This window comes from Odontomachus brunneus, unplaced genomic scaffold (genome assembly GCF_010583005.1).
Source record: "Odontomachus brunneus isolate Ranch 3 - 2012 unplaced genomic scaffold, Obru_v1 Obru_scaffold_040, whole genome shotgun sequence".
NCBI lineage: Eukaryota > Metazoa > Arthropoda > Insecta > Hymenoptera > Formicidae > Odontomachus > Odontomachus brunneus.
In genome coordinates this window covers 1,874,679-1,889,824 of record NW_022639490.1, presented here as the reverse complement: position 1 = coordinate 1,889,824, position 15,146 = coordinate 1,874,679, and the positions used below count along the sequence as shown (strand labels likewise).

Below are 15,146 nucleotides of genomic sequence, written 5' to 3'. Positions count from 1 at the left end.
TGAAGAACTTTCAGAAGATTCTATTACATATTTTACAACTTTTGTTAAAATCACAATCTCCATATCACGCTGTGTTTGATCCATAATTATCTATGAAACTTGTTTATCTTAACCTCCACAATACTGAATATTTCTACTGCGAGTCCGTTCCGTTATTGATTGCATTACAAGCTGAAAAGCAGCATCAGTAATTACAGAACGGATCCGCAGTTCTACTTTATGACGTCATACTTTCAGTACTGGCAGTTAATTTCGGAACGCAGCCTGTATACAATGGTATAACACTTTCAACATAGTCCTTGCAACGAGAACGTGGAGTCAAATTTCTATTAAGAGTCCTTAAAAATATATCATCTTCTTCGCTATTTGAAGAACTTTCAGAAGATTCTATTACATATTTTACAACTTTTGTTAAAATCACAATCTCCATATCACGCTGTGTTTGATCCATAATTATCTATGAAACTTGTTTATCTTAACCTCCACAATACTGAATATTTCTACTGCGAGTCCGTTCCGTTATTGATTGCATTACAAGCTGAAAAGCAGCATCAGTAATTACGGAACGGATCCGCAGTTTTACTTTATGACGTCATACTTTCAGTACTGGCAGTTAATTTCGGAACGCAGCCAATATTGTTTTCACGTCAGCGTTCACAAACCAAATCGAATGAATGAAAATAGCGCTTATAAGCGTGAGCGCTTACAGCGCGTGAACGTCCAAAGCGAACGCACCCCTAGTCTTGTAAAGACTCGGACGTGAATGCAGAGTCGCTGGCGCGATAAAAAACTAAGTCTTGTACGGCTTAGAAGCGAACGTGACTCGCGTGAGGAATATCACAAACGCGACGGCGACTAAGTTCCTGTACGGACATAGAAGCGAGCGTGGCTCACGTGAGAAAGTCGCGGGTGCGACGGAGACTAAATCCTGTACGGACTAAGGGTGCGTTCCTTTATTTACTGCGAGTACTGTCAGTACTACAACAGCGTTCCGAAATAGGTTACAGTGCACTGCGAAAGCAATTCGACGAGTTTGTGACGTCATGAATTTCGATGTCACTTCCTGTTGTGACCACTGCAGCCGGCGAGGTAAAGTAGTTGCAGTTCAAGATGGCGAGTTACATTGAAATAACCTTACTCGATGCTGAAACCAACGAGGCATATAAAATAGTTGTTAGTCCAGAAGACGCTAAAAGAGCTGAAAGTGGTAAAAGAATTAAATTTTTTTAGTTAACCTTGTGTTAAATTAAATTTATAAATATTCCGCGTGATCTTTTATATTAATATTTAACACGTATGTAACTAACTTATTTTCTCTTTAAATATATATTATATCGTTTATTTGCTACAACAATGACAACTAAAAAATTACGATTAGCCAAAAAAAACTGTAACCAGTAAAAGTATAAGTGAAAATCGTTTTTTTTTTTATAGCAATAACCAAAATGTCAAAATTTAGAATTATATCATTGTTGCAGCTAATGAGTAAGATAATCTTTAGCACAAATTTATAACTGTAAAATTAAAAGTATTTAGGACTTTATTATCTTTATTTTCATTTCAGATTTAGAGTTTGCAACAAAATTATTGGAACGTGCAAGAAGTAACAGTAAGAAAAAAACTATTTTAAACACTATATTAACTATTATATACAAATTTTGTTTGCTCTAAGTGTTTAATGATAAGTTAGATGTATTAATTAAACTGTTATAACTTAGATTCTCCTTAATTTTAAGTTATCTTGATCCCTCTGTAGGAGACAGAAGCAATATTAATAAAATTTGCGATTACTCAGTATTAGATGATAACAAAGAAAATGATAATATTAAAGATAAAGGTGAGTTAAAATAAATATAATTATTTATTGTCAATAAATTTGTCATCTGTCCACATACCGACTAATATTCAGGGTTGGTTGCAATTGGGCAACGGCTTTAGTTTTCCTCCTGACGAAAGATACACTCTTATAAAATTTATAAAACATCTTGAGAACAACGAAGTCATTCAGTAATAATGAGAAGAAGAACGTGAGGAGTCTCTATTCCCATTTTACGTGACATTAAATTATATATACCATCTTTATATCATGATAATAAACTTCTCCTTCACACTTACAGAGCAGCCAAATCATTTGCCAAGTCGTTCCCTGATTTGTTATTTACTAAAGCTGACAAAGGAAATGTCACTGTTCTGGACAAGGACGTTTATGTTAAGATGTCACAATTGGAGGATACTAATACATATCAAGTTGTCAAAAAGGATCCCACTAAGAAAATAATAACTGAGCTACACAATATTTTAAAGAGATGGAAGAATAAGTCTTATATTGACAAGTCTATTTTTAGGTTTTTGTAATCAAGTGATGGCATTCTCCCTCGTGCTTACGGTTCTCCTAAGATACACAAAGCTGACAACCCTTTAAGGATTATTGTTTCATCTATCAATAGTCCTTTGTATAACTTGGCCTTGTTTTTACATAAGTTAATTTCTTCTAATATCCCGGCGGCTAATAGCAAAATCAAAAATAGCTTTGATCTGGTTGGATCTCTTGCAAATTTATATGTAGAGGAACACTTTAAACTGTTTTCATTGGATGTGGTATCATTGTTCATCAATATTCCTCTTGAATTAGCAATGAATGGTATTTTAAGAAAGTGGTGTTTTTTAGAGACATTCAGTAAAATTCCGAAGGAAGAATTTATTTTAGCACTAAAATTTGTTCTCAATTCTACTTATTTCTGCTTTAATGGCAGGATTTACAGACAGACCTTTGGCAGTCCGATGGGTTCTCCTCTCTCTCCTGTCATAGCTGACATAGTTCTCCAAGACCTCGAGGAAAGAGCACTTCAAAGGATACAGATCCCTTTATTTTGTGGACGACATTGTTTTAGCTGCTCTAGAAACTTTTGTTGAAAACATTTTAATTGTTTTTAATTCTTTCCATCCACGCCTTTAGTTTACGATGGATTTGGGCGAGAATGGAAAAATTAATTTTTTGGATACCTCTATAGAGATCGTTGATAACAGACTCAGGTTTGATTGGTACCATAAGCCTACCTACTTTGGCTGCCTACTCAATTTTAATTCTTTCCATCCACTACAGCACAAAATTGGTACAATCATAGGGTTAGTTGATAGAATCATTTTTTTAAGCCATTCTGCGTTCCATGAAAGGAATTTTGCGTTTGTCATCCGCACTTTAGTACAGAATGGTTATCCCACTGATTTTATTTTCAGAATCTTTAAAAAACGTGTTTTTGGATTAATCGACAAAATGAATACTACCATCTAGTGAGGCTTTGGCTTCCTCAGTTCCCTCTCGGTGTTATTGCATCTTTCCATATATGGGGAGAATATCTGATAGATTTAGTAAAATCTTCAAAAAATTTAATAATGTTCAATGCTTTACTGTTATGAACAAGCTTTCTGGTTTAGTTCGTGTTCAGAAGGACAGACTTCCTCGAGATCTCCATAATAATGTTGTGTACATGTTTGAATGCAATGATTGTGACTCTTCTTATGTTGGTCAAACAGGCAGAAGGCTTTCCACACGTATGTCTGAGCATAAACGTTTACCTAAGGATCTTATATCACAACTCTCTGTTGTTCAGGAGCATCGTATCAGGTGTGGTCATGAATTTGAATGGGATAGTATAAGAATTTTACATAAAGAATGCCTTTTTTATAAAAGGATGATTGCTGAAATGATTTTTATTAAAATGCAGGCACGCAGGCTAAATTCTCAGACTGATACTGAAAATTTAGGTAAATGTTATAATACGTTACTTGATTTGACTTCATTTGTTTTTCGTTTACATTTTGACTAAGTAAATATAAACACATTGTTCTGTACTGCTTGTGGCATTCGGAGGTATATGCTTATTAACTTAACATCACCACTCTTCCTGGAGCTCTAAAATTTCTTTTATTGAGGTATTTAATTTCTTTGTTTTCCTCGGGCTTAGTTCGGTTACTCTATTTTAACACGTATTTTCTGTTAATTACACCATAGCACCTTAGTACGTACGATGGAGTGACTGATCTCACAATAAGATTTTTACTGACTTATATTTACAGTCTTCCAAAGAGAGGTTTCTTTATCCTAAGGATAAATTTTATTTGTTTGCGTTCGTGCTTCCGATTGCCGTAATCAAACTTTGTATCGAAAATTTTGTGTAATAACAACTCTTATAATACTGACGATTTGCGACCTTATGTTTGACATTCTTATTATTTCGAACAGCCTTAGGCGGTGAGCGGCTAGTTCAGATGCCGTCGAACGCTCGTCGACTGCTATCATCAATTGCGCGAGTATAAGTGCGTGCTCTCCTATCCAGGAGCCCCGTAAGATGGTGTGGGGAAAGTACGAGAGTGCTCTTGTGTATAAGAGCACGGCGTGACCCAGTGAAGGACACGCGGGGGATTGCCCGGCGCCTCCGCGCTGGGAAGGATTCCCCCTTTCGGAGGATAATCACTCAGAGTGTGGAGACTTATCCGTCTTCCTTGTGAGTGTCGAAGCAAAGTCCGACTAAGATTCAGCTCCGGTGGGCGAGGAAGCAACAGAGGCTGAATCTAAGATGTTAGACTGGCGAACGTTGCTCGCCTGAATAGTCGCACACGCGGCGAATGCGATGTCTCGTAGTGAAAGCCTAAACGCGAACGTAACTCTGAATCGCGTACGCGGCCGAGTCGTAGTTTGACGTTAACGTACATGTAACCGTAGATATGCGGTGAGTGTACCGCGTGCGTGACGAATGCTAATTCTCGTTGAGCCGAGAAGCGAATATTCCTCGCATATAGAGTCGCGGATGCGACGACGTAGAAGTCTTGATTAGACAGGCCCGCAATCGTGTGGCGCGAGAGCGCGGTGCCCCTGGCAGGGAAGTAATAGCGAGCGTGGCTCACGTGAGCGCTGCGTGTCTCTGGCAGCAAAGCTCTCGAAGAAAACTGACTCGCGCGGAGTCATGAGCGCCCGACAGTAATAAGTTCTGTCGGCACGAATACCCGGTATAGGTAATACGGGAGATGTCGCGAAGAGAGCGTCCACTGCGGTGGAGGCGTCAAAAGTAATCCGAAGTGGTCGCGCGAAGCCTTCTCTCAATCCTAGATTGTATTGAGAAGGTGGAGATCCGTGGAGTTACCCATATACTTCGTAACACAGATGCCAACGTGTCCTCGGACACTCTAGAGGCAATAGCCCAACGTGCAAACGCACTCTAAAGGCTGTAGAGAGTTGTGTAGAATCATCGAAGACCTAAACACAAAATGCCAACGTGTCTACGACACTCTTAAGGCAGTGAAGATCGATACAGATATTCAAAACGTATACCTCTGACAAGGCAAGTGCCCAACGTGCCTGCGCACTCAAGAAGGCGATATAAAGCTAACTAGAACTTAAAAGAATACCTCAATGAGGCAGTGACCTAATGTGCAATCGCAGTCAAAATGCTGGCAAAAGCCTCGAGTTATCTCGCGCGGCGCCTTATATAGGCGCCCAAGCGAGAATTAACTGCGAGAAGCAGCTCTGGCTGACGTGCTCGCCGCGTCGCGGCGACGGCGCGCACTAGCGGAAGGAGGCCGGCGACCGCGAGTTGAGCGGCGCCTAGGGCTCAGCCGCCCGCCGTACACGCTCCGCACAGACACCCAGCTGCTGTCCGGAACACTTATGAAATCTAATTTGTTTCTTTTATTGTAATCACTGAAGATGGTCTGTAAAGTCTGTAAAGACCGAAACGCGTATGATTATTTGATTATTAATAAATTTCTTCTCATTTGAGATTGGGTCACTATTTTTAATAGTTTAAATAGCACTATGAGAACTGTGCTTTAACTCTTATTGTCCTTGTTTAATATTGATTATCTTTTTTCGGTTTTCCTATTACGTTCGATCTTACAGCTATTTATTGATTGTTATAACAAAAGGAACATTTCCAGACAATTTCACACGTTTACTGAATTGTATTACACATGCGTTGTAGTACAGATCTTTTTACTTAAATGTATAACGCATAAACTTTTGGCATGTGATTTCTCGTTTTTAACGTTATCAAAGAACTCCAAAGCCTTAACAAATCATCGACATAGCGCAGAGTTCTAGTCAAATATTTCGTGTTTCAAAATAGCAAATACTACCCATGTAGGGTTGCCAGTAATAACAACAAAGTCAACGCTTGACCGAAGCTATGGCACCCAACTATCGGCCAGAATTCTGTCAGCCAGTACTGGCCCAATGCTAGCAAATGATTGGCTGCCGAAGGCCTTCGGCCACCAACGTTTGGCCGACGTTTGGCGGCTAACCGTCGACCGGACTTCTGTCAGCCAGTATTCAGCCATTACTAGCAAAAGAAAGAATGCCGAACGCCGACACTCGGCCAACGTATGGCATCTAATCGTCGGCCGGACCTCTGTTAGCTAGTATTTATTAATTACTGGCAAATAGAATAGTACTTAGAATAGTATTTGTTAGTGGCAGTTATTAATTCTTTTTTTGACTAGAATTCGTTTTATTACATATATTTTATACTTCTTATACCGTTTTTTCGGAGAAAAATATTTCTTTAAATTTAATATTCATATTTGTTTAATTTTGGTTTGTTTTATTAAAATATTATATTCTTAAACGAAATATCATTTTTTAAAATGATGAAAATAAAAAACATTTATTTTGTCCAAGAAAACCATGTCATTTGATGAAACAAATTGTAAAACTATTATTTTAAATAGTATTCTTTAAAAATTTCTTTCAAAATTTAATAATTCAATTTGTATGATTTGAATTTTCTTGGATCTTTTTATTTTTTTTTGTTTAGATTAATCATTATAACATTTTGTTAAAAATCTAAAAGTAATTATCACTGTTTCACTATATTATATCAATATCCATTGTATATCGAATGTTATTGTATTGCTTCAATATTTATTAATAAATTATGCAACAAACACTAAATAAAAGTTATATAACTGTTATTTGGTATTTGTTAGGTATGTTATAATATACTGTGAACACTATAAGAATAAATCATATAGGCATAAATTGTAAAAACATCGTTGGAGTCATTGGAATCGCATGCCGCTCGATCGTCAGGTTAAGTAACACTTCAACGCAGTCAGAACATGGATGGTGATCGCTTGGGATCGAAATTATCGAAAGAGGATTCGCGAAAGTTCGGAGCGTGTTGTTAACAATCTTTGGTTCCTAGTGGTTTATGAGACATGAGAAAATTAAAAATTATAAATATATTTTTGTATAATATTATGATTTTTTCACAGTATTACAAATCTGACGATCAGTACTGTCTAAGTACAGAACCGATTGTACTGTCAATGCTGGGGAAGTACTGGCTAACAACGGTTGGGCCAGTACCATTTGCCAGTACTGGGCCGAAGTTACAATCCGATTATCTACCAGTACTTTTTTAGCGCCAATAGTTTTTTCTAGTGTTACGCCAGTACTGGAACTCCGACAACAAGTATTGGCCCAGTACTGGACCAATTGTAAAACCCTATATGGGTTGTTGTCAAAAAGAGATTGGCCGCATTAACAACTGCATACACACTATGTATATATAGTTGTTAATGCGGCCAATCTCATATCTATGATGAAATGATTCGTTAACTCGATTTATAATCATATTACTCAAACAAACATTTTACATAAACATTAATTTAAAGATTACGAGATGAATAAATTGAAACAAGTGAAGAATGCAACATTACTGAAAAGAATACGTATAATTAAAGCGATACAACAATATGTGTGGAAAATAACTTGAGATCGTTGCGCGTATATGCGGAAAGATTAAAAAACGATACATTTCTATTATCTATTATCTATATGTGTGTGCAACAGGGAAATTACATTGTAACAGGGTTGGGAAGTAACGCGTTACTTGTAACGACGTTACTATTTCGTTACTTTTTTTTGGTAACGATTTGGTAACGCCGTTACTTTTTTGTATAAGTAACGGCGTTACATTTTCTTTAGTAACGAGTAACGAAATTCATCGTTACTTGTATCGTCGAAAGAAATTGGAATTTTTGTCGGCATAAAATTTTTAGGATTTAAAGAAATGTTTGCCTTCAAAAAAATACAATGCAAATGTATTTTATTGCATGTTGATAATAATTACAATGCAGGGTTGGGAACGTTACTTTTTAAAAGTAACGCGTTACCGTTACCGTTACTTGCGGTAAAAAGTAACTGTTAGTAGTAAAAGTAGTTGATATGTCGCAAATCCGCGAAAAAAAATCGAAAAAAATCCTTTTATTATGTGCCTTATCAAATGTGCCTTTTCAAATCTTACTGTTAGTTAATCTATTCAAGGAGCTTTCTATAATTTCGGTTTATGTTAAGCATTGGCAGAAAGAATATGCTATCTCTCTCGTATACTAACATCTCTTACGAGATCGACTCTTTCTTTCTCTCGCAACTTACATTTTAGAGAATTTATAAACATTGTGTTGCGGGATTACTGTCGAAGCCTCGGTGGCCGAATGGAAAGGCGTCCCGCCCGGAAAGTGGGGAGGTTACAGGTTCGAGTCCTGGTGGAGGCAGTTTTTTCGCAACATATACATAATGTATATGTATAATGAATATATTTGATTCATCGGTTTAATAGGATTTGGGAATTAAAAAAAAAATATATATATAAAAATTGGGACTCAAGGATCGGTCTAAATATGGAAGGTTGATTCTCCGCGTACGATAATCGAAGAAAAATTTCGATACGTGCGTTTAACATGTTGAATAATTTTATCCTCCCACTATCATATTAATATTAAAAAGTAATATTAGTATTTAAAGCACTAAGACATCCGTGCTTGCTCCTTATGTGCCTTTTCAAATCTTACTGTTAGAAAAAAAAATCCGTTTTCTTTTACATTGCAGAAGAAAGTCTATATTTTACGATAATTATCATGAAATTTACGATAAAAGTTTATTCGTTCACGTAGGATACGTCAAATTGTGCAATTTTTTTTGGAGACGTAACACGTCTTTACTTTTGAAAAGACTTTGGGAAGGGGAGAGAATAAATTCAAAATACGACAAATGCTTCTTAAAGTACAGATTTCATTATTTAAAAAGAAAAGAAAAAAGATTTCAAATACGATCATGTTTCGTAGTATTATGCTCATTTAAAATTATGCTAAATTTGGACATAAATTTACCTATACGATAATTTTGTTGACGAATGTACTTAGCCAAAGCGTGTTACGCTTTTTGTAAGAATACGATGGAAAAACACCTGTTCTTGGCGTAACTATTTGACGATAGATTATGATGCATGTCTTCTATCGTAATTATACGTACAAATCAAATATCGTTCGTACACAATCGAGAACGATAGGTTTCCTTTATACGATAAAGTATTTTGAGTTTCTTCCATTAATTAACCACAAATCCGTTAATACACCACAAATTATGACAGATTTCCAGTGATTTTTTCATGATAAATTCCAACAAAACGATAGAATACAAGTCTCTAAGAATTTTATCATAATAACGATTTAATACTCTTCTAACAGAGCACGATTTCATTTTTTGCGGATTCGATACATGCAAAGGATACGATAGAGAAACAATTACGATAGAGAACAGTTAGATTCTCTACAAATCCTTTCAGTTTCTATCGCTTTCTTTCTTTCTATTTTTTTTTTAATCACAGGAACACATTACGGTTTTAATGTGAGCTGTCTTATAAAATAATCTTCTAAATGTAATCGCGCGCTGTCGTTTTTCTACCACGACGTCGAGAAACCGAAAGATAATTATCTTTGGCCACACGATTTTGTGTTACTCGCCGCTCGTTGTGTCACCTCTACATATATGTATGCAGCCGAAGCGGGGACGCGCTTCGATTTGGCGTCGATTCGATACACGGGTATGTCACGCACATGTGTCAGTGTATCACGCTTCGCTATTCTCGTAGCTATGGGCGAAGGGACGCGGCGAGATACGATTCGCGCGTCACGGTCGCACGTCGGCCGAAGGCATTTTTCTTTCCGCTACCGCTTTCTGTATGCTGATTTGTTGAGACATAATAATTAATTTCTCAAAAACTATTACGAATATCGCAAAACAGCACAGGACTTTCTTGCTCATCTCAATCTACGTTCTCACCAAGGGTCACCCTGTATAGGGTGTCCCGCATAAGACATGCCAAAAGAAAAATATAAGTAGAACAGATAAAAGTGAACAAAAATTATAGAAGTCATTTTTCAAACAACCACGTAAAATTCCGAGATATTAATTAAAATAGTTGGATATATCAGAGCGCGGCGTCGCGGCAGGCGAAAAAAATTCACGATTGCTCGCAGGTCTATCTTATAGGCCAGAGAAGTGGGCCGTTTGGCATATGAAAATGGGTAGCTCTGTATATACCTCCGTATACGTGTGCGCTCGTCCATTTCCTTCGCCGGCCGCAGCAAGCCATATGCCCCGCCTGCCGCGTCGCCGCCCTCTGATACGTCCAACTATTTTAATTAATATCTCGGAATTTTACGTGGTTGTTTGAAAAATGACTTCTACAATTGAACAGGCTAGCCTATCATGCCGATGCTATAGCGCGTACAGCGTTTGTCTCACCGCAGCACACGTTCTGATTGGCTAGTCGGGTGCCGCTTGATAGAAATCTTTTATCGTTAATATTTTAAAATTTTACGTGGTTGTTTAAAAAAGGATACTGATTTTATTACTCACTTCGACCTATTCTACACTGAGAGAAAAATTATCTTAAAACCAACAAATATTTCCTTGGTGGGTACCATTAACATATTTACTTAAATCTACATTCTCTTTACTTAAAACAAATATTGTTTATTTAAATCAAGTAAACAATATTTGATTTAAGTAAAGAGAATGTAGATTTAAGTAAATATGTTAATGACACCCACCAAGGAAATATTTGTTGATTTTAAGATAATTTTTCTCTCAGTGTAGCTATAGTACTAGTGCTAGCTCTGGTACGAGTCAGACACCCTGTATATATTTGACGCAATTGTTGGGACAGAAACGATATGAGTTGCAGAATCGATCATATTTATTAATAGAGTTTAGTCGTAGATATAATGAAACGTGAATAACAAGTTTGCAAAACAATCAGGTTTTTGCAATACAAATTCTGAATAAGTATGCGTAAACATTATGTAAGTGAAACTTGATGTATAAAAGCAGTACTATAACAGCTAGTGTCGCAGTGAGTATCTATCGTTTCACGATGATATATTTGCATCATTACATGTTTGTTAGTGCATATCGCTACGTGTATGTTTAAAACTTCTTTTATTAATAATATACTTAGTAATACTTTTAGTAATTATAATCATACATTTACATATATTTGAAAGATAATAAATCATAGTAATCAAACAATAACAACGTTTCATTATCAGATATACAGTATTTATTATAAAATATTAATAAACATTAATGTTTTACCTTTCTTTACGTTACCAAACTTTGTGCAAATGTGTGTCAATTGATAATATTTATTCGATAGAATAATGTTATATTGTATACGAGTAAAACTTTTTGATATCTGTATATACGGTTTTTCCACAAAGGTTGTGTGTGTGTGCAAAGGACTAACAAATAGTTTTCACAAAACTGTAAATATGTACAAAATATTTTGTACATATTTCTTTGATTATTTGCTTTTTGTTTAATCATTATTTTTGTTACAGTTTTGTGAAAATTGTTTCTTGGTCCTTTGCATAATCTTTGTAGAAAAATCGTGTATATAGATATCAAAAAGTTTTGCTTGTATATAATATAACATTATTCTATCGAATAAATATTATCAGTTGACTCACATTTTTGTACATATTTCTTTGATTATTTGTTTTTTGTTTAATCATTACTTTTGTTACAGTTTTGTGAAAACTATTTGTTGGTCCTTTGCACACACACAATCTTTGTTATATATGTTTATAATGTTTTAGGTAAAATACTAAATAACAAAACAAAAATTGTATATATGTGAATTACCAAAAAAAACAGTAGTTTTAAAAACTTAACAAAAACTTCTTGCAAAAACCTAACAAAAACTCTATAAAAATTTCTATAAAATACTCATAAAAACAATATAAAAAAATTTAACAAAAAATTTGTGTAAAAAACCAAAAATAACAAAACAAAAATTGTATATGTGAATTAAAAAAAAAACTAATTTTAAAAATTAATTTTGCTCAAAAATAGACATGAGATCAATATTAATACAAGTACATAATTGTATACCAGGTGTATACTTATGAAATGCGGATTTTTTTAAGGAAAAACACATGTTAATTTGAAGTGAATGGTTAAAGCTATTTATTTGAAGTATGCGCTATTCGACGCTACAACTTTTTCCCATCTTTCTGGCAAAAGATGGATTCCGCGACGATAGAAACTTTCATCTTTCGAAGCAAACCATGAATCGACCCATTTTTTCACTTCTTCGAAATTAGCGAAGTGCTGCTCAGCCAATCCGTACGCCATCGACCGGAACAAGTGATAGTTCGAAGGAGCAATGTCCGGCGAATACGGCGGGTGAGGTAGCACATCCCAATTCAATTCTTTTAAAGTTTCCTTGACAACTTTTGTGGTGTGGGTCGGCGCATTGTCATGTAGCAAAATCACTTTTTCATGTCTTTGGGCCCATTCCGGACTTTTTGTGATCAATGCATGGTTGAAATTGATTATTTGTTGTCGGTAGCGAGCAGCATTAACCGTTTCACCAAATTTGAGAAGTTCATAATAAACAACACCCTTTTGATCCCACTAAACACAGAGCATTGTCTTCTTTTCGAAGCGATTTGGTCTTGTAGTCGATGTTGATGGATGGCCTGGATCACTCCATGATTTTCTTCGTTTGGGATTCTCGAAATATATCCATTTTTCATCACTTGTGACGATTCGATACAGAAAACTTTTCCATTGGACGTCTTTTCAGCAGGAGTTCGCTGGTGAATTTTCGATTCTCCATCTGTCTTTCAGTCAAATCGTGTGGTACCCATTTTCCTTCTTTTTGAATCTTTCCCATCGCGTGCAAACGCTTGCTAACACTTTTTTGAGTCACATTTAATATTTTCGCCAATTGTGATTGAGTTTGAGTGGAGTCTTCGTCTAACAATGCTTGCAACACTGCATCTTCAATTTTTTTCGGTGGTTTTCCCTTAGCCTTGTTTTTCACATCAAAATCACCAGTTTTGAATCGATTGAACCAACGTTCACAAATGTCTTGAGATGGTGCATGTTCGCCGTAAGCTTCTACAAGTATTCGATAAGTTTGAGCAGCAGTTTTCTTCAAAATGAAGTAATGAATAAAAAAAATGGTTTTCTTTTGGTACGAAATTCGACATTTTCAAAGCAGAAAAAGACTATGATATTTACACTCTCACAATTTTCCACATGTATGGTTTTGTAAGTTAGGAATACCTAAATAAAATACTATATATGTCAAATCACCACGCGTAAGAACGTATGTGTGGCACCATCTGTTAGGAAAATCTGCATTTCACAAGTATACACCTGGTATTATTAATATTTTGTGAAAGTGATGCAATATCTATAGCCGCTACTATATTTTGGATACAATATGTTTCCATAAATTAATATTTTGTGAAAGTGATGCAATACCTATAGCCGCTACTATATTTCGGACACAATATGTTTCCATAAATAAAGAGTACCTCTCAAAAATATTTTTCATATTATATATAAATTTTAAGTTTCTTAAAATGAACGTGAAATGATAGATGTTAAATTTTATTATTATAAAAAATATGCCAATTTAGTTGACATAAAAATTAATCATTTTTATATTTTGTTCTATTGTTCTATTGTTAAGAGTTTACATAAATTCTAAATCCCACACAACCGGCTTTTGATTAAGACCAACTAAAGTACAAAAACTTGGCGTGCTCGTACAGCTAAATTAATATTATTTTGTACAGCTAAATTAATATTATTGTTATTTCTTGAGAGATAGAGATAATATTGTTATATTGTTATATTTTGGATTATTATTATCAAGCGCCGCGGTCACGGCGCGACGCCGAATACGTATGGAACAAAATAACGCGACCGTGTAAGCTTATCTGAAATTTCTGGGTTAATTGGTCTTCCGAGTCAAATATCTCAAGCACAAAAACAATAATCAAAAATGTAGTGAAAGTTTCCTTATATAATGTTTAGCGCGCGCGTAATTTAAAGCCTTTTTATTTTCGCGCAAATTCTCTTTTTTTTTCAGACACACGTACGCATGCACACAAGTGAATCAGTTTGTCCATCAAGCCGCATTTGCATCGTCAAGCGATTTAGCTTCAGATCACACGTATACGCACGCACACAAGCGACGCGCGTTTGCTGTCAGATTGCGTTTGTAATATCCCACACAGCACGTAATATTGCAGAAATATTGCAGTGATATTGCAATATAGTGGTAATATTACATATCACAGTGAAATATTACAGAAATATTACTGAAATATTGCACCTTTATATATGTCATTGAAATATTACAGAAATATTACTGCAGTATTACATACTTATATCATTGAAATATTACACATTTATATCATTGAAATATTACACTTATATATTTGCAATATTATAGTTAAATTATAGCAATATATCATATTCTAAATAGAATGGTGACATCAATTGACATATCAATTTCTTTGACATTATAGACATCATTAAAACGTTATTACGGCGTCATTTCCTCGCAGTCACTTTTCCTTACAGAAACAGTATTTTTTAAAAGTTTCTTTTAAAATTTAGTATTTCGATTTGTTTAATTTGGATTTTCTTGGATTTTTTAATTTTTTTTGTTTGGATTAATCATTATAACATTTTGTTAAAAATCTAAAAGTAATTATCACTGGTTCACTACATTACATCAATATTTATCGCATATCGAATGTTGTTGCATTGTTTCAATATCTACCAGCAAATTATCCAACAAACACTAAAAATTAAGTAAAAATTAAGTAAAAATTAAGTAAAAATTAAGTAAAAATTATATAACTATTATTTGATGTTTGCTAAGTATATTACCCTTATAGAAATATACTAAGAATCATTGATAATTACTTATTTTCAGTATTAAAAATACTCGATAATAAGTAATTATCAATGATTCTTAGTATGATATTTCTATAAG

The 15,146-nt window shown here is 34.9% G+C and overlaps 1 protein-coding gene across 26 annotated transcripts in view; it reads left to right on the top strand.

The window, feature by feature from the left end:
* Window positions 1-738: 738 nt before the first annotated feature.
* LOC116844216 overlaps window positions 739-15,146 on the top strand; it is a 29,882-nt gene continuing 15,474 nt past the window's right edge. For 3 of the 26 annotated variants that reach the window (XR_004378035.1, XR_004378034.1, XM_032815435.1), the window contains exons 1-4: window positions 739-1,207; window positions 1,565-1,609; window positions 1,757-1,837; window positions 3,535-3,625. Coding sequence is in view for 11 of the 26 variants with exons in the window: in XM_032815435.1 (XP_032671326.1) it covers window positions 1,111-1,207; window positions 1,565-1,609; window positions 1,757-1,837; window positions 3,535-3,625 (314 nt within the window). In the remaining 15 variants the exon portion in view is untranslated. The other 23 variants (XR_004378032.1, XR_004378031.1, XM_032815431.1 and 20 more) reach the window with 21 other exon arrangements.